This window comes from Enhydra lutris, unplaced genomic scaffold (genome assembly GCF_002288905.1).
Source record: "Enhydra lutris kenyoni isolate GAN:26980312 unplaced genomic scaffold, ASM228890v2 scaffoldscaffold94, whole genome shotgun sequence".
Classification (NCBI taxonomy): domain Eukaryota; kingdom Metazoa; phylum Chordata; class Mammalia; order Carnivora; family Mustelidae; genus Enhydra; species Enhydra lutris.
The window spans coordinates 5,619,648-5,646,380 of record NW_019154178.1 but is presented as its reverse complement, the minus strand read 5'-3'; the positions used below and the strand labels follow the sequence as shown (position 1 = coordinate 5,646,380).

Sequence of the window (26,733 nt, the reverse complement as noted above, 5' to 3'; positions counted from 1 at the left end):
GGCTTCCCGCAGAGCAAGGATCCTGATGCAGGGCTCTATCCCAGGACTCTGGGATCATGACCTGAGCCGAAGGCAGCTGCTTAACAACCAACTGAGCCACCCAGGCGCCCCTGGGATCTGAATTTTGAAAATAGGTCAGCCACTCACTAGCCATGGCTAGTTATTTGACTTTGGTAAGGCTGTTTCTGCATTTGTAAACTCAGATAACTGCCCTTCTTAATTCCAGGATTTTTATGAGAACCACACAAGATCCTGCATACTGAAAACTTGGTAAACTATACATTGATGTGTGATGAAGATATTAGGGTCAGTCCTTTAGAATGTTTCTACATCCTGCCTAAATTATTACACTTTACAAACGAGCATAAATTCCAGCCCTACAACACGCACACATACAACTTTACTTTGGTCACTATCTGAACCATGCTATTAATACCTCTATCTAGTTTGTTGGTATGCTATTTTAGGCACACTATTAATATCCTGGAATGCTTAGATGATTGTGGAAAGACATATATACATATCATTTTCCCTGGGGGGCAAGAGGGCAGGTCACTGGTGGCAAAACAAAACCCAAAAAAACCTCCTACAAGTCATCTCTTCACCTTGTTAAGAGGTTAAAGATAAGATTTTATTTTTTAAGAGATTTTATTTATTTACCTGAGAGAGAGAGTGAGAGAGAGAGAGAGAGAGAGAGAGATCGCAAGTAGGGGGGAGGGGTGGAGGGAGAAGCAGACCCCTGTCAAACAGGGAGCCAAATGCAGGACTGATCCCAAAAAGGACCTCTGCTGAAGGCAGGCACTTAACCAACTGAGCCACCAGGCACCCTAAAGATAAGATTTAAACACCAGCTTTGCCAAAGACCAGAGTGCTTTCATTTACTTTAAGGGGCATCTTCCACTTTTAAAAAAAGAAATATTAACCCAAATTCATTTTAGTATAAAGGCTAATAGACTCCACTGCATAAATGTGAATCAAAACTACAATGAGGGGTGCCTGGGTGGCTCAGTGGGTTGAGCCTCTGCCTTTGGCTCAGGTCATGATCCCAGGGATCTGGGATCGAGCCCCGCATCGGGTTCTCTGCTGACCGGGGAGCCTGCTTCCACCTCTCTCTCTCTGCCTGCCTCTCTGCCTGCTTGTGATCTCTGCCTGTCAAATAAATAAATAAATAAATAAATAAATAAATAAATAAAATCTTAAAAAAAAAAAACTACAATGAGAGGGGCACCTGGGTGACTTAGTCGTTAAGCATCTGCCTTCGGCTCAGGTCATGATCCCAGGGTCCTGGGATTGAGCCCCACATTGAGCTCCCTGATCAGCGGGAAACCTGTTTCTCCCACTCCCCCTGCTTGTGTTCCCTCTCTCACTGTGTCTCTCTCTATCAAATAAATAAGATCTTTAAAAAAAAAAAAAAAACCTACAATGAGATATGGCTTCACACCCATTAGGATGATTACTATCAAACAAAACAAAACAAAACAAAATAACCAGCATTGTAGAGGATGTGGAGAAATTAGAGCCCTGTACTCTGTAGGTGGGAATGTAAAATGGTGCAGCCCCCATGGAAAGCAATATGGGGGGGTCCTCAAAAAATTAAATACAGAATTACCATATCATTCAGCAGTTCTACTTTTGGACATATATCCAAAAGAACAGAAAGCCAAGTCTTAAAGAGATATTTGTACACCCCTGTTCACAGCAGTATTATGCACAATAGTTAAAAGGTGGAAGCAACCCAAATGGTCATCGATGGTTGGTTGACTCTACACACAATTCACTGTTATTCAGAAAGGAAGGAAATTCTGACTTATACTACAACATGAATGAACTTGAGGACACTATGCTATGTAAAGTAAGCCCGTCACAAAGACAAATAACTATATAATTCCACTTATATGGTGTACTTGGAGTAGTCACATCATAGAGACAGAAAGTAGAATAGTGGTTTCCAGGGGCTGGGGAAAGATCCTTAACTGATTGAGCCACCCAAGGGCCTCCTCCCCCACTGCCCACCCCCCCACCTTTTATAAAGATTTTCTTTATTTGAGAGAGACAGAGAGCACAGATTACTTAAAAATAAAATCTTAAAAAAGAAGAGATTGAAACAACCTGGAAGACAAGACATCTTTTGTTTGTCCCACATGATGTGTATTTTTTAATTTAAATTAACGTTGCGTTTGATTGTCCCAGGGCAAGGATCATCTTAAGCTAATATTGTTCCCCCCTTCCAGGTGAGGCCTGCGTTCTTACTACTCATTTCCTTACCTGCCTGACCCCTCTTAATGTATGAATTTGTTACCCTGTCTTGAAACGTCCAAGAATTGGAAAAATATTTGTGGGTGGGAGCGAGGTTGGTTTAAGGAGGCTATAGTCAAACTACACACTCTCAGAGCTCTTCAGGGCCCCTCAAACAGATGACCGGTCATGGTGCTCAACTCTGGCCACACTAGTCACCCCTCCGACTCAATCACATTCCCTCTGGATACTCTGTTACCTGAAGGCTAAATTGTGACGTTAAGGAGTGAGGTTAACAATTTCTATGATCACGAAAAAATGAGAAGAAAGAGATGAAGGAAATGCTTGACTTAGACAAATAAGCAAATATCCAAAACCAGCAAATAGAAAACATGTCAGTTCACTACAGTCCTTGTTTCTGAGATTGGTCAAGAAGCCATAATGGGTATGTAGGACCTGCTTCCACTACTCATTCCATATTTCCCTGCCCTTAGCCAGAAGGTCAGACAGTCCCGGTTCTTCACCAGGTAAAGTGACCCAAACTCCCATTTCTGATTCAAGGTCTGAGCTCTCAATGGCCCTGGCTCTTTTCGGTTGCTTCATGTTTCTATGAGCCTTTACTATAAGGCAGGGAAGTGCTAAGTGGTGCCCAGAGAATCCCCTGGGTTCTAGAAATAGCTTTCCCTGCTCCCAGTATGCACCAGCAACCCAAATTTCCCCTAGGTTATCAGGATCCATCACACCAGCCATCCTTGAACCTCTTGGTTCCCAGATGACCAGGTGATTGTCTCATCCTCTAATGTAATGGAACCGTTGTGTCCACTGGTAGAAACAGGAGCAGTGTCAAAGGATCCTGGGTGACCTGCTCTTACATCTGGACCTGTTCAAACTTGGTTCTTTATATAGACCTTCCTTTAACTGTAAACTGCCATTGCCTACCCCCAATCTCGGTGGATAAAACAACAGCTGGTTTCTGATGGGAAGCTCAGGCCCATAGTTACCCGATATCCAGGGGGTCTTTTGCTGCTAAGCTCACTCAAGGGAGTTCCGCCCTGGCCTTATAAGCCAGGGCTCTGTATCACACACGATTTCTGAGTGCAGGAGACCAATTAGGGGAACAGAGTATAATGTTTAGTTAAGGAGTCAGAAAGGTCTGAGGTTTTAAAGGAGTTTTCTAACCCCTCGGAATCCCTCTGAATTTATTAAATGGGTGTGATATTGTATAATTGTTAATGGGAATCAATGTGTTATCTTGACATTTATATTAGGAAATACATCTTTGGTCTTTGTCTTGTTTCTGGCATAGAGCTCCAAAACTCCGGGAATTTCCTAATTGATGAGAACAATAGTGATACCATTTGTTATGTTAGTGAGGTGACATTTAGAAAGCCCTTATATAACCTAAAGATAGTGCTGGATGACAGGAGAAGCAACCACATGATTAGGGGTCAGGAACTTTCAGTCCCATCCCCATGACCTCCAGGGAGGGGAGGAGGGCTTAGAGGTTGAATCGATCACCAATGGCCAATGACTTAACCAATCATGCCTGTGTAATGAAGCCTCCATAAAAACCTAGAAGGATGAGGTTCAGAGAACTTCTGGGTTTGCAAACACTTGGAAACATGGGGATGGTGGCATAGTTGGAGAGGGCACGGAAGTTCCTTGCCCTTTCCCCGTACACTGCCCTGTATTTCTATTCTATCTGGCCGTGTTAGAGTTTTATCCTTTCATAATAAGCCAGTAATCTGGTAGGTAAAATATTTCTCTGTGAGCTCCTCTAGCAAGTTAATCAAATCCAAGGAGGACATTGTTGAAACTTATGACCTAGAGAAAGTCGGTCAGAGGCATAGATGAAAACCGGGACTTGCAGTGGGCATCCGACGGGGGTGAAGAGCAGTCTTGCAGGACTAAACCCTTAACCTGAGGGGTCTGACATTATCCCCAAGTACAAACTGAGTTTAATTGTAGGACATCCAGCTAGTGTTGGCGAGAATTGCTTGGTGCTGTGGGAAAAATCACATACACAGAAACACAAGCATGCTGGAATTGGGAGCTGAGCCCATACAAGAGAAATACTGAATGTCGGATTATTAGATTGGTATGAGAATAAAGAGAGTTATTGCCTGATTCAGAAAAGACTTCAATAACAGCTCCTTCCTTAGAAAGTGCATTGGGGTCATCTAGAAGATTTTACTTTTTTTTTTTTCCCTTAGAGAGAGAGAGAGAGAGAGAGAGAGAGCACATATGGGAGGTGGGGGCAGAGGGAAAGGGAGAATCTTAAGCAGGTGTGAGCCCAGTGCAGAGCCTGACCTGGGGCTTGATCTTGTGACCCTGAATATCAAGACCTGACCCAAAATCAAGAGTTGGAGGCTTGGGGTGCCTGGGTGGCTCAGTGGGTTAAGCCTCTGCCTTCAGGTCGGGTCTTGATCTCAGGGTTTTGGGATCAAGCCCCACATCGGGCTCTCTACTCAGCAGGGAGCCTCCCCCCCACCTCTGCCTGCTGCTCTTCCTACTTGTGATCTCTCTCTCTCTCTCTCTGTCAAATAAATAAACAAAATAAAATTTTTTAAAAAAAACTAAAAAAAAAAAAGAGTTGGAGGCTTAACCACCAAATACCCCTTTAAAAAAATAATTAAATTAATTGTTTTAGAGCAGGAGAGAGAGGTGGGGGAGGGGCAAAGGAAGAGGGAGAGAGGATCTTAAGCAAACTCTATACCCAGAGACAGCTCGATTCAGGGCTTGATCTCACAACACTGAGATCATGACCTGAGCTGAAATCAAGAGTTGGATGCTTAACCAACTGAGCCATCAAGATGCCCTTGGGGTCACCTAGAAAATTTTAAATCAGATCTCTCTTTCTAGTCCTGAAGCCCTCCTAATACTCACCATGTAATTTAGTGTATTTTTTCTTAGAAAAATGGAATTAACAAAATGACTATTAAGAAATTATACCAGGGGGCACCTGGGTGGCTCAGTTGGTTAAGCGACTGCCTTCAGCTCAGGTCATGATCCCAGCATCCTGGGATGGAGCCCCTGTTGGGGCTCCTGCTCAGCGGGAAGCCTGCTTCTCCCTCTCCCAGTCCCCTGCTTGTGTTCCCTCGCTCACTGTGTCTCTCTCTCTTTCATATAAACAAATACAATCTTTAAAAAAGAAAAGAAAAGAAGAGAAAAGAAAAGAAACTACACCAGGGGCTCCTGGGTGGCTCAGTCAGTCAAGCATAGCATTCTTGACCTCAGCTCAGGTCTTGATTTCAGGGCTGTGAGTTCAAGCCCCATGCTGGGCTCCATGCTGGGCAAGGAGCCTACTTAAAAAAAAAAAAAAAATTATGCCAATATAAGATGAACAAGTCTGGGGGTCTAATGTACAACATGGTGACAGTAGCTACTAACATACTTGAATGTTGCTAGGGGAATACATGCTAAATGTTCTCACCATAAAAAAGAAATGGTCACTATGTAATGAAGCAAGAATGTAGCCAATACTATGGTCCTCATCACTTTGCAATGTATCAAATCAATGGGTTATATACTCTTAAACTTATACAATGTTGTGGGTCAATTATATCTCCCAAAAAGCTGGAAAAAAATAAGTTATATAAAAATCTATGTTCCATATTCCTTCCCAGAAGACAGTTTTCATGTATTAAGTTAAATGGAACATGCAATGCTTACAAAGCCCTTGTGAGAAATTACAGCTAAGAGCGGTGTCTTGTCCATTGAGCCAGGCTCCGTCAAGATAATAGTTTTACTGGCTTTCCTCACTCTTGGTTAGTCATGCCCAGGAAATAAAAGGGATCAGAACACTTCCTTAGGAAGCAGTTGCCCAGTGTGGATGAAGCCACATGGGTGTGTTTCCCTCACAAGAGTAGGACATCCGGGACTGAGCAAATGCATCTGTAAACACACACACACACACACACACACACACACACACAGTGAGAGACAGACAGCAATCTCATGGGCAGAGGGTTGATTCTAGCATGTGGGTGTTGTTTAATACTGCTTTAAGGTAGAACAACGACTGAACAGAATCTGATTCACTTAAATCCCTTTGCTTATTCTAAAAGAACCACAGGTTAGGAATGGTCTGGAGAAGGAACTCACCCCTGTCTTTGGCAAGACCTAAAACTGGCATCAAACCAGACCTGGTTTTGATTCCTGCTGTAGCTCTCTGCAACCTAGGACAAACCATTTGACCTCAAACCCTTGAGTTTTGTTAAGTTAATAGCTATCCTGTAGTGCCTTTCAAAGAAGACATTGAGAATATATGTAAGCCATGTCACTAGGCTAGTTCCTCACCATTCTCTACCTCTGTCACTTTTCCTTTCTTTTCAGCTGAAGGAAGTGGAGGAACTTCTCTAGGAAGAACGTACTCAGAGAGGAGGATCTAACTCACTGTCCACTGTCCGGACCTCAGTCTATCACTGTCTGCTTCACAATTCAACACCATCACAACACAGACATGAACATTTTGTCTTGCAAAGGCTTTCCTTTCTAGGCAGTAAGTGTGCCTCCCAGGTGAGCCCCCCGCTATTTATCTTGTGGTCCCTTTCCAAGTGCTCCGCCCATGGTAAAGACTTACAGCTTAGCTGGAAGCTTTGGGGGTCTCTGTTAGAGAGAAAAGGTGTGGAAGCAGAAGAAAGACAGTGTCCTGACTCTTTGGGCTAGTGCTGGCTTTCCAAAGGCTTAGGGCAATAGTTCCCAACCTCCTCAGTCCAATGCCCCCTTTTTTTCTCCTGAACAATAGTCATATGCAATACAAACTAGATACCTACTTTCAAAAGGTAAATTGAATACTCTAACGTATTATAAAGGTGAAATTAAAAATTAATTTATAACAAAATGGAAAGTATTATAACCAACTGAACCACCTGGGCACCCCAAAAATGGAAAGCATTTTAATATGTCACGTCAGGCATGACTACACATATGATATAGTAGTCAAAGCCTTGAACCCGATACAGAATCCTTGTGAGCACGACAGCAAAAGATGCACAAGTATCAGCCGCTCAAATATCACGGGCAGCAGTGTCCTGGATGACACGGGTTTCTGAAATGGTGAGCAACTCTCAGTAAAAGTTCTGAACAAAGCAAATGATAAGTTCCTTCAATCTACACATTAGTTGCATTTCTAGGAAATGCAGTGTTTAAAATGGCTCAAAAAATACTTTGTGTTCATATGTAAAATGAAGCTGAGTCCAAGGATCCCTCAGATAAGGGGTCACTCACCTACACTGCTATCCGGTGGGACTCTTAAAAGACACGTGAGATGTGCGGCATTTTGCTTGGCACTGTCCTGGTCACTGCAGTACACCTAGCATCTTTGGCCCCAAGACATGAGATAATACCAGGAGACCCTCCTCCATGCTCACCCAACCCCCCATAGATGAAGATAACAAAAAAATGACCCTCACGGATTTCCAAAACATCCCCTAGAGGGCAGTACATCCCCCTGTTGCGAAGTGGCTGAGGGGACCACATGAGACCTGGAACCCTCCCGTGAGTTAAGGAAGAGTTGGGTTTCCTTTCACGATGCCCTCATCTCCTCACCCTCAGACTTCGTGTGAGCCTGTGGACCCTCCCTCCTTCCTAGGCCCATATACCATCCCTACCTCCCAAGTTCTGAGACCCATTTCACTCTCCGTTTCAGGCCATCCAGCACCAGGGAAGGAGCTGGATAAGATCGATGGGATCAATGGAATTCTAGATTGGAGGCTGGCAGAGCAGTCAAGGAAAGCCAAATATGGTCCTTCCCTGGAAGGAGGGCGGGGGGTCAGGGAGGATCCAGATCTTACCTATGTGGGCCGCAAGAGACCAAGTAGATATGCCTGAGCTCAGCTAAGGGAAGCCCTACCCTCAGGCTTGGCTGGACAACATCCATGCCTTCCGGGCTGTCTGCCTCCACTCAGCCAGTCCCTCCCCAAGGTGGTACAAGGAGCAGAGTCTAGAGCCAGACTGCCGTTCCTGTCCTTGCTCCACCATTCGCTTTAATTTGAAAGCTTATTTGATCTCTCTGTGCCTCAGTTTCTTCATGTGTAAAATGGGGATAATAGTATCTATGTCATAGGGGTCTAAGAATTACATGAGTTGATATATGCAAAAGTGCCTGGCACGTAGTGATTTACAAATCTTAGATACTAACATGGTCATCACCATTCATGCCTTTCAGGGAGCATTAGGCTAAGGAGTACCCCAAACTGGGGGATGAGCATTCCTAAGGACCCCAACTTCGAAGAAACTGAAGCTGACGGAGTTACGTGTGAGTAAGGACGCTCGCAGCTAATCTAGCAGAGATGGCTCCCTTGTTTCATTCTTTGAAGGTCTAGGTGACTGGGGAGTAAGAAAGGCCAATTACCACCATCATCATCACCATCAACATCATCATCATACTAAGGGAAAAATAGAATGCTGGATGGAAGAGGGAGGGCTGTCGCTAACAAGGCTGGGTGGAGGAGGGATGTGGTCCAGAAGGGAATAAGGAAGTGTCTCCTGCACCCTTGAGAAAGGGCTTACTTTCTGACCATCTATGGTCTGTGAGTCTCTGCCTTTGTAGATCTCGAGTCCGAGCGGCTACCCAAAAGACCAGAAAAGAAACAAACTTCCCGACCTCTGAACCCTCGGTCTTCAGAGGCACAGGCAGCAGAAGTGCTGCATTTGGAGAGAAGATGGTGAAGAACAGGAAGGAACAGGTCACTGGAGAGTGATTCCCATAAGGGCTGGGTCTCAGGGACCAAGTACAGCAGGAACAAAGTCGCTCCCAAGAATAGCCCCCCCCCGCCCACACACGCACACACGCACACTGCAAAAAGCCCCAGAAATAAAGGAAACACAGCAAGGGCAAGAGGGGCAGAGAGAGGCAGAATTGGGCAGGAAGGGCAGCTCCCCAAAAGGACATTAGGGCAGGAGTCAAGTGCAAGAGAAAGAGACAGACATGGGAGAGCTGCCTCTATACTGGGACCAGATCAAGGAGAGGTCAAGAGTCCTTCCCAGCAAGGACTCCAAGTCCCTGAAAGTAGGTTGTCCCAGGAAGCAGGATCCTTGTCCCCTTTAGCTGCCTGAATTTCTCCCAAAACCTTCACCTTCAATTCTGGGCTCTGGGGACATATTCTGAAGTACTGCCCCTGCTCAGATCTCCAGACCTCTTCCACTTCCGTCAGGGTCATCCTCCCAGCTCGACCACCCTCCCAACACAGATGGAAAAGCACCGAAGGTGTATCAGTGATAAGACATGTGACAACTGAATTTGCTGCTTTTCCCCTTGACTGTTTCCGCCGGCCTCTTCTGCTAAAGCCATGTAGTAGAGCACTCCCCAACCCCCCCAGACTTGCAGTGTTTGCTCCACAAATCAAAGCACCCAAGAATAATTCCTTACTGACCGATACTCCAGGATTGTGTCTCCAGCAGCAGGAACCAGAGGAACAGGGAAGAGACATAGGGCTCTAGGGCCCTATGCAAGAGCTCCCAGCCCAAGCCCGGGGTGCCAAGGAGGAGCTACAGGAGGAGAAGAGGGTCAGTTCGAGTCCCGTGCAGCCGGAATAAGCAGACTGGCCCAGAGGAACTAGCTTCGAGAACCTTTACTGAGAACTACCACTGGCTCCGTGAAAGATGCCCAAATCTTTCTGGTTAGAACTGTCTTGCCCAAAGCTACAGACTGCATTTTTGCTACAATGCCCTTTCTTTTAAAAGACGTCTTGAGGGCAAGTGTAATGCTTCTAAAGCAAAAAATGGTGAAGGCTGAAAAAACACGCGGAAAAACATTTCAGCACCGTACTCCAGATCAGTGTGGCAAAAAACCCAAAAGGCCGATAACCCCCCATGCAGCGGAGCCAACGGGAGCGGGCTGATGGCGAACCCTGCTGTTGCCTTAGCACCCCAGCTCTCAGAAGCCCAGATCGCTGGGAGCAGGGAGCACCTATCTTACCTCAGTGTCCGCAGGGCCAGACCCAGACGAGGCACAGCCAACACCCATCTCATGTCCATGGAATATCCTGCAGCCACAGGCTTGCTAGGCAAGGGTCAACCTCCGGTATAGGTTTCCTTCCAGGGCTATTGTCCCTTGCTTCCTACGCCCAGCCGCTACGTGGTTTCAGCATCGGCATTTTTTTTTTTTTTTTGACTTTAGGATTTTGTTTATTCATTTATTTATTCATTTGAGAGCAAGGGAGAGAGGGGGGCAAAGGGAGAGGGAGAAAGAGAATCTCAAGCAGACTCCCCGCTGAGCACAGAGCCCCAAAGAGGGGCTCGATCCCACAACCCCGAGATCAGAACCTGAGCCAAAACCAAGAGTCGGACGCTCAACAGACGGAGCCACCCTGCGGCCCCACAGCTCCTGTATTCTTGAATCAGGAAAGGAACGGTGAATGCTAAGAAGTGAAGAGAGTGTGTGAGAATGAGCTTTTCTTGCTTGATCTTCCAGGATTCGGCTTCCAGTCTCAATGTATAGAGACCAGTTCTCAGCAGTGTGAGCTCCCTGGAATGCCATCATTTTATTTAATTCATGGTTTAAAATCTTCAGCATGACAGTGGTGTTCTCTACTGACCCAGAGTCGTCTTCTCCTTCCCCTAAGTTAGAGAAACAGTGGGAGGGAGAGGGAGTGTGGGAGGAAAACAAAGCAGGAGGGACGGCGAGTGCAGGTCATTTGGGGATAGGGGGCAAGGAAGGCTGGGTTTGTTTTCCACAGAATAGATCCCAAGAGTGCTTTGAGCCAGAAGGCGAGCGGGAAGGCGGCTAGCAGCCTCGCAGGTGTGCATGGGGGTGGTGACAGTCGCATACAGAGACCGTGTGGGCGGTAAATCAAGGTGAGGGCAAGGTCAGGGGATGGAGGAGGGAGGAAGGGATGGGTTTCCTCTACCGCTTGCTTGGGCGGTGTTGGTTCCTGTGCTGTGGTGTGATCCACACCCTCCCTGAGGCCACATTCACATTTGTCCCAAAAAAAATCAGAAGTAGAGGCTAGATGACCCCACTGGGGATTTGTTTTGTTGTTTTTAATCATGATTAAACATGCTCGAATCACAGAGCGGCTATTCCACTCTGCTCTGACTCCACAGTGCGGGAGGTGGGAACTACAGGGGTCCCTGGGTTGGTGTGGTCTCTAGGGATGGCTGGATTTGGGAGGTTAGAGGTAGGCAGGGTAGCAGAAATCCTTCATCTAGTCCACATTTACTGGCAGTAGTGGTGTCTCCCTTACCTTTCTTTCATCCCCAAATCTACTCTAGGCCCACCTCTCTGCCCATGCCCCTCTGAAACCTCTTCTTCCTCTGCCCCAATGGTCCTGGACTGGACGGTGAAGGAAATTCCTCTGGCCTCCACCCATCCCACGCTCCCTTCCTCGGAACTCGCCTACTCAGCATGCACTAATGTGGAAGGTGCTTGATCTGGGTCTGCCTTGAGCAGAGGGAGGGTCCAGTCCCCTCTGTCGCTTAGTTCACAGGAGGGAAGGTGGGTGTGTTGGTGCAGAAGGATGTAAGGGCAGAAACACGTTACCTGAAGTGTGACTGTTGCAACCGGTGGAACAATGCTCAGGCCCACCCTCGGGCACCCTATTCTGAAGGTTCTCCCCTCCCCCCAGCACTGTCCGGGGTCCCTCTCAGCCTTAAAGCCTCTGTTCTTCAACCTCACAGGCCAGGCACGGGTACTGGTCAAGGAGGCTTATCCCAAAGACAAACTGGTCCGCCCTTAGGCAAGTGGCTGCCAGTTGAATTCTTCATCTTCCCCCACATTCCTTGAGCCTCTACTATTGTGATGGCAGGAGGGGGGACCAGAGAAAATAATAGATAGGGTTGAACTTGCCTCAACAAGAGGCTAGAGGGACAAAGAGACAAAGACACATAGGAGTCAGGCTGCGGTGAAGGGGAGAGAAGGGAGAGAGTGAAGGGCAAGGCTGGTGGTTCAGGAGCTGGGATCCTTTTTCCTTTTCTGGAATCTCCGGAACTTGCCCTGAATGGCAAGGGCGGCCTTCTCTGTTTCCGGCGCAGTCAGGTCAATGTCAATCTCCTCCTCCTCCTCAGCCTTCTTGGCATTGCCAGCTTTCCCTGCAGATAGTTGAGAGAGTCACTGATGAGTAAACCTGCATTGCCCCAGCCCCTTTCTCCAGGCCTCAAATACAATAGTTAGGGTCCATTTCCTGCTAGGCTCTGGGAGGTTCTCCGATCTTTGCTAGGACCAGAAATGTCTGATTACTCTCCTGGAAGACTGAGTCGGGGTACCTAGGTTGAGAAGTAGCTCAACTTACTCAGGAGCTTTGCCACTCTTAGACCAAGAGGACAAATGTCATCTATCATCACTTATTCCTCAGTCTTACAACTCAAAGTCCCAGAGCATACTGACTTTACCCAGCTTTCCCCCAATTTCTGCTTGAGACAGTGGCTGGATAATCTCACGAGCTTCCTTCTATCACGGTGCCTGTTTCCAAGCATTGCAGAGCCAGAATCAAGGAGTAAATACCAGTAGATTTCCTTTTTAGGAAAAAGTGGAAGAACGCCTACAGGTATAGTGGTTCTTGCCTCGTGCTTTGTTTCACTTGTCCACATTCTTATTCCAACTACATCCGACTCTAGGAGCTTCCAGACTTATGGCCCTACCTGTCCTCCCATCCCTGTATTCACGCGCTCTACATACCACCAGACCTGACACCACTCACCTTTTTCCTCTGGGCCAGGTGCCTGGTTGGTTGCTGGGGATGTTTTAGTATTCAGCTGGAAAAGAAAAATCAGAGTATTAGATGTTCATAGAAGTATTAAGGTGCTGTCCCCATAGACTCATCATCAACACTTTTAAGTCCTCCTTTTACCGGGTGCACTCCTCAGTCTTCTGAAGATCAGAGAGAGGGAGAAAAGTCCTCAAAACTCAAAACAACAAGGGGCGCCAGGGTCCTGGGATCAAGCCCCACATTGAGCTCCCTTCTCAGCGGGGAGCCTGCTTCTCCCTCTCCCACTCCCTCTGCTCGTGTTCCCTCTCTCACTGTGTCCCTCTCTGTTAGATAAATAAATAAAATCTTTAAAAAAAATCATTCAACAAGCATTTATTGGTACTAGAAACATTGCAGAGGACAAAACAGAAAAAACCCTGCCCTCATGGGGTTACATTCTAGTATACAGAGAGAATATTAAACAGAATGTTAGGTTAGGGGGTGATAAGTGTTGCTGAGGAAAGACCGGGAAGCAGGTAGTGAGTGCTCGTGGGAATGGAGAAATACAGTTTTACCCAGAGTGGTCAGGAAAATTCTGTCTGAAAGTAGCATTTGAGCCAAAGGCTAAAAGAGATAAAGGAGGAAGGGTTACCCGAGTCTAGGCAGGAGGTGCTGATGGCCATGGGAAGTGAGAGGAGCCTATCGAGGAGTAGCAAGAGTCTGATGCAGCTGGAGTAAAGAGAGGAAGGAAGCAGGAGGAAGGGGGATGGAGACTGGTCAGAGAGAACTCGGGTGGGTAGATGATGTAGGATCTTGGGAGTCTTCTTAAGGAGTCTGACTTTTACAAGTGAGATGAGAAGGCACTGGAGACCATCACTTTGCACAAAGAGGGCACGAGGGAGGAAGCAGGAGAACCTGATAGGAGGTTACTGCAGAGAACGAGGCAGGAAATCATGGTTGCTTGGGTCTGCACAGGGGGCACTGGGGGTGGTGAGGCGTGGTTCGATCTTGGGTATATATTTTTTTTAAGATTTTATTTATTTATTGACAGACAGAGATCACAAGTAGGCAGAAAGGTAGGCAGAGAGAGAGGAAGGGAAGCAGGCTCTCCGCTGAGCAGAAAGCCTGATGCGGAGCTCCATCCCAGGACCCTGCGATCATGACCTGAGCCGAAGGCAGAGGCTTAACCCACTGAGCCACCCAGGCGCCCCTCAATCCTGGGTATATTTTCAAGCTATGACCAAAGGGACTAGGTTGATGGGATAAGTGGCATTTTTGAGAAAGTGGTCAAGGATGACTCCAAAGTCTTTGGCTTGAAGAACTGGAAAAAAAAGAAAAAGAAAAAGAAAAAGAAAAAAAGAATTGTCATTTCCTGAAATGGAGAAGACAGCAGGAGCAGCAGGTTTAAAGAAAAAGAGAAGCCTATTAATCACTCAAGAGGAGATGTTTTTATAAGCTGCTGGATATCCAAAAGGAGTTAGGGAGCAGGACCTGGCTTAGAGATAGAAATGAGCCTGTTATTTACATATGGATGACATTTAAAGCCACCAGACTGGAGACCACCATTAGATAAAGAAGGGAAAAGCGTCAAATCCTGGGTCATTCCAGTGATGAGAGGTTGTAGAAAAAAGAGGAAAAATCACTAAGGAAAATTGAGAAGTCAAGTAGGAAGAAAGCCAAGAGATTATAGGGATTTAGAAAGCATGTCAAGAAACTATTTCAAGCAGGAGAGAGTGATTGGTTGCATCCAATTCAGCAGGTGGGCCAAGTAAGATAAGCCGGGATTGGACACTGGGTTTTATTGTATGGAAATCACCGGGGGCTTTGACAAGAAAAGTCACAGTGCAAGAAGGGAGCAAAAGTCTGGGTAGAATGGGTTTGTGAGGAAAATGGAGGAGAGACACTGAAGCAGCAAAGAGAGAACAAGTTCCCCAAAAATGGGGGTGGGGGATATTTGAGGGGGATACAGGGCTTGAGATGATTTGACTTAAGATGGCAGAAATTTATAGAATGATTGTGTTTTATGAAAATGATTCAGGAGAGCCCAGGTGGCTCAGTCGGTGAAGCATCTGCCTTTGGCTCAGGTCATGATCCCAGGGTCTTGGGATCAAATCCCACGTCAGGCTCTCTGCTCAGTGTGGAGTCTGCTTCTCCCTCTGCCTCTGTGGCCCCCTGCTTATGCTCCTGCTCTCTTTCTCTCTCTCAAATGAATAAAATATAAAAAAGAAAGAAAGAAAATGACTCAGTAGAGAAGGACAAACTGTAGGACAGAAAGAGGATCCTTGCAGGAGGAGAAAGAGAATGAGATCTAGTGCATGAGCAGTGGGTGGCCCCAAACAGGATAAGGACAGATCACCCACAGTAACTGGAGGGAAAGTAGAGCTTGTGGGCCCAGAGGCAAGGCAGGTAGGGACATGTACAAGGTCTCTTCTCATTGCTTCTGTTTTTGAAGTAAAATAGGTAACAAGGGGGGCGCCTGCGTGGCTCAGTGGGTTAAAGCATCTGCCTCCGGCTCGGGTCATGATCCCAGGATCCTGGGATCGAGCCCCGCATCGGGCTCTCTGCTTAGCGGGGAGCCTGCTTCTTCCTCTCTCTTTCTCTGCCTGCCTCTCTGCCTACTGGTGATCTCTGTCTGTCAAATAAATAAATAAAATCTTTAAAAAGAATAGGTAACAAGGTCATCATCCAAGAGGAGCAGGGAAGAGGTCTTGAAGAAAGGCGAAAGAAGATTTGCGATACTCGTCTAAGGAAAGCAGGAAAGTGATGGAACTGGTGGTAATAGCATTGCTGGGAAGCACTGGGGCCCCCTCCTAAGTCCAAGGCCATGAATTTGAAATTAGATTAGTCAACTGATATGTGTGTTTTTTCTAGCCTCTCTGTCCAGATGGAGAGTTCAAGTTAAAATAATAGTAATTCCCCATCCTCGGAATTGTATCAATAGAGTTGCTCCATCTGGACACTCCTGTCTCAAACACACTTCATCTTGAGACCAAGTCATCCCGTGGGCTCCTGGGTACACGTGGAGTCTGTTTACTCATTTCACAATCTGAGTATTTGCTATTTGCTAAAATACAGGAACTGAGGGCTTCTCACGAAGGTTCTGTATCTCATCCTTAGAATAGTTCTGTGGAGTACACGGCATCCTCCCTCATTTTACCGAAGCAAACCTTGGTGGAATGACTGCCAGGTATCAGGGCTCTGCTTTAAGAAGTCGATAAATTCTAGAGCATGCTGTGAAGATTATGCCATTTAAGCCCAATTTTGATAAATATTCATCAACCACTTCCTCGTATTTGGTTCTAGGCACTAACTGAGTATAGAAGAAACATCAGATTCATTTCTCCAACCACTGTACTGGCACTTCCCACAGGCCAACTATTATTCTAGACGCAGGGGACACAGCAGCGAGCAAAATAAATTCCCGAACTCATTAAACAACGATGCCAGTTCGTGACGCGCTTCAAGAAGGAAAACAGAAGAGCGTAGTCTAGGAAGGCCTCTGTGATGAGTGGTATTTGAGCAGAGGTTTGAATGACATCGAAGTGAGCCATGTGAATGCATGGGAGAAGAGCCTTCTAGGCGGATGAAACATGAGACGGAAAGGTTCTGCGGTAGGTTTTGTGCCTGGCTCTATTCAAGGAAGAGTAAGAAAGCCAGCATGGCTGGAGCCGAGTGAATAAGGGAGAGAGGAGAAGGAAGGAAGTTGGGTGGACGGCCAGAATATGAAAGTCTCTGGACCACAGCAAAGGCTTAGACTTTTTTTCTGAGTTGATAGGAAAGCGTTACAAAGTTTGGGACAGAGGGAAACATGGTTTGACATGTTTTTAGGGAATCACTTTGTTGGGGGTGCCTGGGTGGCTCCATCCGTGAAGTGTCTGCGGGATCAGGTCATGACATCAGGGTCCTGGGATCGAGCCCCGCATTGGGCTCTCTGCTCAGTGGGGAGTCTGCTTGTCCCTCGCCCTCTGCCTGCTGCTCCCCCTGCTTGTGCTCTCTCTGTCAAATAAACAAATAAAATCTTAAAAAAGAAAAGGTTTAAAAAAAAAGAAAAGGTTTGAGGAGAAAAGAGAATGAGTGAGACAATCACGTAAAAAAGAAACAGTAAGTCCCTGAGCAGCACTCAGGGCCCGCAGGAGGGTAATGGACACGGATTTAAAGAGAAACCAGTTATGAGACTGTCCCGAACTTCCATGCTGAGTGAAGAGATAAGACAAGCACCCAAACATTATTTACTGAGAATTTATTACATGCCTAACATTATCCTATTGAATCCTCTGAAATTTCTGAGGTGTCATCCCTATTTTATAGGGATGAGGGAAGAGGCTTCAAGATGTTAAAGCTAGTGACCAAGGTCAAGCCACACAGCTAGAAACCAGCAGAGCTGACTTCGGGCTGCAGAGCCGCGGACTCGGCGTTCAGCCACCAGGCTGTACTACTTCCACAAGCTGAAGGACTGTCACACGCTCGCCCAAACACACTAATGTGCCAGCAATGACCAAATGTAGGTGAAAAGCATCTGGATGCACACTGAACTATTATTCTTTCAACCCGGATAAGTTTTTTGAATAAAAAGTTGGGGGGGAGACAACAATAATTTGAAGGAAAACAAAAATTAAGTATTTGTAAAAGTAGGTTGTGGAATGATATGGTCCAATTTTGTAAAAGATATAGACTGCTTATCTATCTATCTGTTTATTTATTTAAAAATCGGGAAACTCTGTGGGAATTTCTGCTAATCCCCCTTGGCCAAAAAAAAGGGTCCATGGAAAGAACGGTCATTCTTGGGACACCGGCCGGTCATTGCTTTCTTCCCCCGTGACCTTCCTGTGGTCATAGTCATTATTTACTTATTTATTTATTTGCACACGATCGATACAATGGCCCAGCAGTCACCCGCGTGACCTGGTTCACTCTGGTACACCGCCATCGCAAGAGGTTTGTCCACACTGCAAAAGCAGGCCATGGGTGGGTGATAGGCTAACAGTCCATAGTCCAGACCAGAGGGTCATGGGTCATGAGGCAAATTCTATAGTGCCATGATCTCTGACTTTAACTCCTACTTTCTCTATTGCCAAGCAAATCCCCGACTCTGATCCTTGCTTTAACTGTTATCCCTCTGTCTCACTCTAAACCTGTTCCCTTTACCCACCAGCTCTAGTCCTCTCACCCCAGCCCTTCCCCTCTGGAGGAAAAATCTGGACCCAGTTCTAAAGATCTCCCCTCCGATGATTGACTCTTCCTCTACTTCGCTTCCCGGATCAGCTAATCCTGACCATCTACCAAGCCCGAATATGTGTCAGGACAGAACCACCCAGGCCACCACTCCCCACCCCTCTGCCCTGCCAGCTGTCCCCCTTCCTGAGTCTCTCCTGAGATTATGGACCCTGGAATGGAGCCACGGCTCAGCTTCTGTCTGGTCCTCCCCGGCTTCTCAGCTCCACTTGGCGTAAATGTACAAGAGGGCGCCTGGGAGACCAGAAAAGGGTGTTGTAAGGAGGAGAAAACCCCTATTGCTCACAAGGCCCCTGGAAATCTCCCTGGTGCCTTCTGCTGGAAAGTAGTATGCGGAGGCTTCTACCTCCCGCCCCTCCTCCCTCCGCCCTCTACCCTCTCCAGCCAGTTCTCAAAATAGCTGCTCGGAACACTGGATTTCTAGATTTAGTTTTGGTGATTTGCTGAGGTTGGGGGTGGGGACAGTTAGATCACAGGTTGTTAGCTCCCACACTCTATCTAGTTCTCAGCCCTTTACTGGTGCCTGGTCTCTGCCCCAACCCTCTGGTTGTTTTCCAGAAATTCTGGTTGTTTTCCAGAAATTCGATGAACCGAGGTCCTCTGGTACATCACCTGTAAGCAGTCAGACTCGCTGCACTGTGGGTGAACCAAGGAGGCACGAGGTCCGCTCTGGGCGAACCAGACACTGCTCCGTCAGAGCCCCTGTCCCGCAAACTCCACCTCCCCAGGATCGATGCTGACCCCACAAATCGCTGTGCCCAGGGAGGGTTTCTCAGCTCTCTCTGCCTCACGTCCTAGCCAGGTATGCATTACGAACTCCCGGGCGCCGTTCTGACCAGTAATAACAACAGTGATGTGGGCTGGCAAGTCCTTCCTTTTCCTTATGGGACTCAGCGGGGGAACTCGAAGGAGGAGTCGGGGCCTGCACACGCTACCTCCCCTCACCCTATTAGTAACCACGTGTGTAATACCTTCTATGTGCCAGCCACGTGTCCGCACACATTACAAACACTGGCACGCTGAGTCACTGTGACAGCCCCATAAGATGGCTCTTGTTACTATTCTCATTTTACAGGCATGGAAACTGAGGTAAGAGAGGGTCATTAACTTGCCTACGGTCATAACAGCTAAGAAGTAGCAAAGCCAGAATCTGAATCAAGGCAGTCTGACTCCATGGGGCGCCTGGGGAACTCAGTTGGTTAAGCGTCTGCCTTTGGCACGGATCATGATCTCAGGGTCCTGGGTTGAGCCCCATGTGCAGCTCCCTGCTCAGTGGGGAGTCTGCCTCTCCCTCCCCCACTCCCCCTCCTCCCCGCTCATGTTCTCTCACTCTCTCCCAATCAATAAATAGAATCTTAAAAAAAAAAAAAAAAAAAGACAGTCTGACTATGGAGTCCATGCTTTCGATCGCCATGCTGCTATGCCGTCTCTCCCTGTCTAGCCAAGGAAGGATGGTAGGAAGGAAAGTCCTAGGGATCATGACGTCCCACCATTCCTACCGTCAAGGGCTGGTCTCTCAATCCAGTCCCCAGCCCTACTTCACCTGTGTTCTACCAGGAACATGGAGAATGGTGTCCTGTCCACCCATTATGGGGAAATCTTATTGTAGAACCTGATCCCAGACCATGCCTACTGACTCAGATTCCTACTCCGCCCGCGGAGCTGACCACCCTGATTCTTTTATCTTGACGTGTGTGCAGTGGGCCTCCAGACACACAGTAGGCTGGCCTCGGGGGACAGCTATAACCTGAGGGTATGTTCTGCACTCCCAGGTCCAGATGCTCGCCCGCTCAGGTTCTGAGAATTCCGTGGGTAGGACCGTCCCACTGGTTTCCATTTCGAATGACTTCCTCGCTCACCGTGAGGTCTGTTACTCCACGTTTCTAGTGCGCATGGAGTTTGGTTCAAGTTCAGCCCCATGGTGCACACAGATGAAAAGTTTCCCACTTCTCAACATGCATCAAACACTAATTAGCAACCCCGAGGCCCATCCACTCCCACCTTTCCCCAGAGGGCCCTACTTCTTTCCTTGCCTACCTTCACGTGTTCCTCCTCTCCTCCCCTCTGGGCCTGACGTACCCCAGTGTTCCGTTCCGTCATCTTGGCGGTGGCCAGGTCCCCATGAGTATACGCTTGTTTCCTCTGCAGTTCAAAATTGTCGACTCTCCCTCCCCACGGGAGGAGGAGGAAAAGAAGAGGCAAGGCCTGTTAGCCTAAAGAAAGGCTTTGAGGGCACAGAGTGGGATCCAACACGACACGGCCTCCCTTTCCCTGGACGATACTCCTCCCAGGACATTCGTCAGTGTTCGGATGAATTCCTGTCCTTCCGTCCGAGCTTTGGGTCCCATGCCCCTTTCTGCTTCTCAGGACTCCTTACAGTCAGCCCCCCTCACTCTCATATATAAAACATCTTCCTCTGGGATGCCTGGGAGGTCCAACACTCAGTTGGTTAAGCGACTACCTTTGGCTCAGGTCATGGTCCTGGAGTCCCAGGATCGAGTCCCGCATCAGGCTCCCTGCTCATCAGGGAGTCTGCTTCTCCCTCTGACCTGCCCCCTCTCATGCTCTCTCTCTCTCTCTCCCTCTCTCTCTCAAATAAATAAAAAAAATCTTAAAAAAAAACCAAAACACCTCTCCCTCTTTTTAAAACAGGAAAAGAAGGCTTCTTCAATCTGAATTCCTTCTTCAACTACCATTACAGGGAAAAGAAGCAGGTCTAGGACCACGCATTGAGGAACCCCAATATTTAAAGGTCAGGGGGATCTTTTCAAAAAATATGAAGAGCCATGTAAAAAAAAAAAAAACCCAACAACCAAAAAAACCTCAATCTAAACCTTGCACTTCATAGAAAAATTAACTCCAAATGTATACAAAACCTAAAACTATAAAACTTCTAGAAGAAAATATAGAAAAAAACATTTGCAACCTTGTGGTAGGCAAAGATTTCTTAGATATTCCAAAGATAAAATTCATAAAAGAAAAAAATTGTAAATTAGACTTTGTCAAAATTAAGAACTGCTCTTTGTATTACACATATAGTGTAATACTGGTTTGGGGAATAGAATTTAGTGATTCATCACTTACATACAACACCCAGTACTCACCATAAGTACCCTCCTTCATACCCATTGCCCTTCTAGCCCACCCCCCAACCACCTCCCTCCATCAACCCTCAGTTTGTTCTGTATCATTAAGAGTCTCTTCTGTTTGTTTCCTTCTTTCTTTTTCCCCCTTCCCACAAGTTCATCTGTTTTGTTTCTTAAATTCCATATATGAGTGAAATCATATAGTATTTGTCTTTCTCTGACTGACTTATTTCGCTTAGTATAACACACTCTAGTTCCATCCACGTCACTGCAAAAGGGGAGATTTCATTCTTTTTGATGGCTGAGTAGTATTCCATCGTGTGTGTGTGTGTGTGTGTGTGTGTGTGTGTGTGTGTGTGTGTGACATCTTCTTTTTTTTTTTTTAAGATTTTATTTATTTATTTGACAGACAGAGATCACAAGCAGGCAGAGAGGCAGGCAGAGAGAGAGGAGGAAGAAGGCTCCCCATTGAGCAGAGAGCCCAATGCAGGACTTGATCCCAGGACACTGAGATCATGACCTGAGCTGAAGGCAGAGGCTTTAACCCACTGAGCCACCCAGGCACCCTGTATCACATCTTCTTTTTCATTCATCTGTCAGTGGACATTTGGGCTCTTTCCATAGTTTGGCTAGTGCAGATAGTGCTGCTATAAACATTGGGGTGCGTGTACCCCTTTGAATCTGTATTTTTGTGTCCTCTGGTTAAATACCCAGTAGTGCCATTGCTGGATCACAGGGTGGCTCTATTTTTAACATGAATAGATATTTATTTATCAATATTTAACAAGAACTGCTCTTTGAGAGACAGTCCTAAGAGAATGAAGAGACAAGCTACAGACTGGAAGAAAACATTTGCAAATCACATATTTGACCAAGGACTTGTATCCCAGATAGATAAAGACCTTTCAAAGTCTGGCAACAGGAACGCGGTTTGTAAAAGTGGGCAGGATATTTGGACTTTTCACGTTAGAAGATACGTGGATGACAAACGAGCCCAGGAAAAGATATTTGACATCATTAGTCATTTGGGAAATTCAAACTGAAACCACGCTGAGATACCATTACGTACCTACTAGCATGGTTCTTTGAAACGACAATGCCAAGTGCAGCGAGATACGGAGTGTCTGCAGTTCTCGTACATTGTTGCTGAGAATGAAAAATGGTGCAGCTACTTGGGCAGGTTAGGCACACCTTTATTGCTAACACCAGCAATCCTGTTCCTAGGTATTTACCAAAGCGGAATTAAAACCTCTACCCAGAAACCTGTAAGTGGATGTTTGTAATAGCTTTACTTTTAATCACTAAAAACTGGAACCAACTCAAGTGCCCCTCAACGGAGTTTACTTAAAAAAAAAAAAGGCATGAAGTTAAATGAAAGAATCACACGACATTCTTCTAAAGGCAAGACTATAGTGAAAACCAAAAGATCAGTTCAATGCCTGATAAAGGCTGAGGTCACGGGAGGGGTGACTACAAAGCGGAAGTGGGGAATTCGGGGATGATGAAACTGCTCTGTATCTTGATTGTGGTAGTGGTTTCGTGACTATGTGTTTGTCAAGTTTACAGACCTGGGGCATCTGGACGGCTGAGTCGGTTAAGCATCTGATTCAGTCTGGGCTCCGGTCATGATCTTGGGGTCGTGAGATTGAGACCCAAGTCGGCTCTGTACTCAGTGACGAGTCTGCTTGGGATTCTCTCTCTCCCTCTGCCCACCCCCACCCCACATGCTCTGTCTCTCTGTCTCAAAAATAATATAAATAAATATTTTTTTAATAAATAAACATTTAAAAGAAAGATTCACAGAACTATACACTGATATGGGCAATTTTACTGCATTAAAATTATACCTTAATGTTTTAAGTGTGGAAAACAGTTAAGGACTGGTCAGCAGGCTGGCCAAGACTGAGAAGGACCACTTAGAAAGGTGGGGGTGGCAGGAGGGGAGAAAGGTGGGGGGGACAGGAGGGGCCAGGCCTCTCCCACTCCCCTCTCTTTAAAGCTGAGCTCTCTGAACACTTACCGTCTCCCACTTCCTCATCTCCCACCTCTCCAACCCACTCCAGTCTCACTTCTCCCCCTCCTACTCCACGGAAATCACTCCTCCCTAGATAACCCATACTCTCTCTGACATCCAGTCAAATGCAAAGGCGTGAGCTCCCTTTGGCTTGATCTCTTGAAGCATTCGACGCTCAATCGTTTCACCTTTCTTCTCCCATAGTCTTTCCCTGGCTCCTGAGGCATCATGGTTTTTTCCTGCCTTTTCTCCCATCTTTCTGGGCAGTTCTGCCCAGTGTTCAAGGACCAGAGACCCTCCAGGTTTAGAGCTAGCCTCCCTGCTGCTCTCTCTTCCTAGATGATGCTACCTATACCTCTGACTTGTTATCATTTCTGCCGGTTCTGTCCGGTAGCCCCCAAGTCTGGCCTCCAGCCTGTTTTTGTAGGGTTCAGCAGCAGGACCCGCTGTTTACAACTTATCCTTGGCACGACATCAGCAGAGCCAAATAGTTGTGACAGAGGCCATATAGGTCCACGAAGCGAATACTATTTAGTATCCGGCCCATGACAGAGAAAGCTTGCGGTAGAACGTTTTGCGGCGTTTTCTATCTGTGCGGTCTAATGCACGCGATCCACTAGACACGTGTGGCTCCTGAATGCTTTGCAATGTTTCTAGTGCAACCGGGGAACAAGACTTATAATTTGTTTTTAAGATTATATTTATTTATTTGACAGACAGAGCACAAGTAGGCAGAGAGGCAGGCAGAGAGAGAGAGAGAGGGAAGCAGGCTCCCCGCTGAGCAGAGAGCCCAATGTGGGGCTCGATCCCAGGACCCTGGGATCATGACCTGAGCCGAAGGCAGAGGCTTTAACCCACTGAACCGCCCAGGCATCCAAGACTTACAATTTTATTTAATTTTAACTAATTAGTCAATCATCGTTGGTCAAATAATTAATAAAGAGGAGAGCGACGTGCGGCTAGAGGCCACGACGACACTGCACACAGAGCCACTGAGGCCTCCACGCGCATCTCTCTCTCCCAGACCTCTCCTCCGTGTTTCAAAACACCTCCACCGTATGTTTACAGAAACCTCAAGCTGTAGGGGCGCTTGGGTGGCTCAGGCGGTGAGGCCACCGTCTCTTGATTCCACCTCAGGTCACGGTCTCAGGGTCATGGGATCGAGCCCCGCGTCCAGTCTGCTGGTCCCTCTCTCGCTGCCCCCCACTCCCAGCTCCTGCTCTTCCTCTCTCTCCCTCCTTCAAATAAATAATTAAAATCTTTTTTAAAATCTTAAAAAAAAAAAAAAAGAAAAAAGAAACCTCAAGCTCTATGTGTGTCTCAAACTGGACTCATAAGCCTACTGACCCAACCGAGGCTTCTGCAAATATTCTCTATCTCATCTACTTGTACAAGCCAGAAACCTGGAAAGCCTTCTTGACACCTTCCTCCCATCGCATTCCATATCCGGTCGGTATGAACTCCTGTTAACTTTATCTAAGTATCTCTTACCCCATTCACTTCTGCCCACCGCGCCGGCCCTCAGACGGTTGATTCCTACATGGGCCACTGCAATAGCCCAAGCGGTTACTGACGCCCGTAGAGTAAGTGAAATCCTTCCTGTGGCCATCAGGGCCCCATGTCTGCAGTCTCTGATTACTCCGGTAACCTCGTCGCTGGAGCATACCTTGCCCCTTCCCACCTCAGGACCTTGGCGCACGGTTCTCCTAGCCCTGCTTCCCTGTTATTTGGTTAATTCCTACTTATTTAACAGCTCCCCTCACGGGCACCTTCTCCCAGGAAGCTCTTCTCCACTCCCCCGACTCAGCGAGGGCCTTCATTATGTTTTAATAGCTCCCAGGTTTCTTCTTGGTAGCACTTATGACTCACGTAACTAAGTAATGATTCCGTAGTTAGAACCCGAATGTATTGTCTTCCACTTCTGTGCAAGTTCCTATGCGGGTAGGGGCTGTATCTGTCTTCTTCTCTGCTGTACCCCCAGGGTCTAGCACTAGGCCTTACACAGGATACACACTCCGTGTTTGTGGGATGAGTGGAAGGACTTCCTCTTCTGCTCTCCTTGGCACCTAAGCCGGGTCTCTGAAGTCAAAGTGGTTTCCCGATGGCTGAGGGCCTCAGAGATGAAGAGTATCAGACATCAGGTCATTGCTTTTCCTCAACTCAACCTATGTGTCTGAAAAGGAGCTGAGGTTGAAGGAGAACGTCTCCAGAAGTGTATTTCCTATTCCCCAGACTGCCATTCCCTTCAAAGCAACGTCCACAGTTACCGTGTATTTGAGTATCACGGTAACAACAACCTACATCTTGCACAGAGAAGTTACTCGATAGTTACGTGAATGAAAATTTCGCAAGCCTCAGATTCCTGGTGGAAGCACTATGGCATATTAGGTAGAGCTAGACAGATCTGGGTTCGTATCCTGGACCTGCACTGACCCTCTTCAAATCCCTGCTCTGCCGTTCCTGGCTGTGTGACATTGGGCAGATGGCTTGGCCTTGCTGTGCCCAGATCTCTCATCTGCACAAAAGAGATAATGTCTATTTCAGAGGGTGAAAAGAGCTGGAGACAATGTATGTTAGAATCCCTAGCGTATATGAAATAGTTATTGTTTTGAAGTGAAGTAACTCTGGGTTATATAGAAGAAGAGGTCAAGGGGCACCTGGGTGGCTCAGCGTGTTGGGTGTCTGACTCTCGGTTTCAGCTCAGGTCACAATCTCAGGGTCGTGAGACTGGCCCTGTGTCGGGTTCCGTGCTCCGCACAGTCAGCTTCAGAATCTATCTCAATCTCCTTTTCCTCCCAAAATAAATGAATAAATCTTAACAAAACAAAACAAAACAAAAGGTAGGTCCAGTCCCTGGGTTTTAGGTCCTGGAATCAAAGCCTAAAGTTGCCACCGAGTCGATCTTCACTATGTAGAACTGAACAAGGAAGACGATGTCCAGGATGGCTCTAAGGGCCCATGAGGCTTATCGGGCCACCGCAGGAACTTCGCAACCAAACTCTTTACTGTAAACCGACGCTGGAAATCAAAGTCTCCATCTTCCCTATGTTTGTCCCCAGAAAAGCTGACGAGGGCTCTAAGCCTCTGGGAAAGGGCCCGGCGATGGTCTACTGGGCGGAATCTGCGTTCTGTCCAGCTGCGGCAGGATCTGGAGCCTGGAGCCTCCTGGAGCCCCTCCCAGGCGCACAGCAGGGGTGTCCTGAACCCCCATAAGGGTTCACATTTCATTTCAAAGAACCCTAAGACATGACACACACACTTTTGTTTTTATCATAAAGATGGTTGTGCAAATCTATCCGCTGCCTCAGAGGACTGCTTGGCTGGCCATCCTGGCAAAGCCCCTGAGAGTGGTCAGGCCGTGCTAACTGGGAAAGAGGGACCTTCTCGATGTTGGCCCTGACTCCCACTGCCTCCCCTGGCTGTGTTTCTTCCTTTCTTTCTTTTTCATCGTTAATGGTGTTGCCACAGCAACCAGCGTCACCAGGAGAGGCAAGAGAGTGTCACCCCCTCTGCTCCCAGCATCAAGTTAGACCTGACC

General features: G+C 47.1%; 1 protein-coding gene across 1 annotated transcript; it reads right to left on the bottom strand.

Moving 5' to 3' along the window:
- Window positions 1–10,998: 10,998 nt before the first annotated feature.
- Window positions 10,999–20,195, bottom strand: LOC111138841 (Purkinje cell protein 4 like 1). The gene is made up of 3 exons (XM_022490741.1): window positions 20,133–20,195; window positions 12,876–12,936; window positions 10,999–12,267 (listed from the first exon to the last, which is right to left on the bottom strand). Exons 1-3 carry the CDS (start codon window positions 20,193–20,195, stop codon window positions 12,125–12,127), a joined length of 267 nt encoding a protein of 88 aa, XP_022346449.1. The 3' UTR covers window positions 10,999–12,124.
- Between the last annotated feature and the right edge of the window lie 6,538 nt (window positions 20,196–26,733).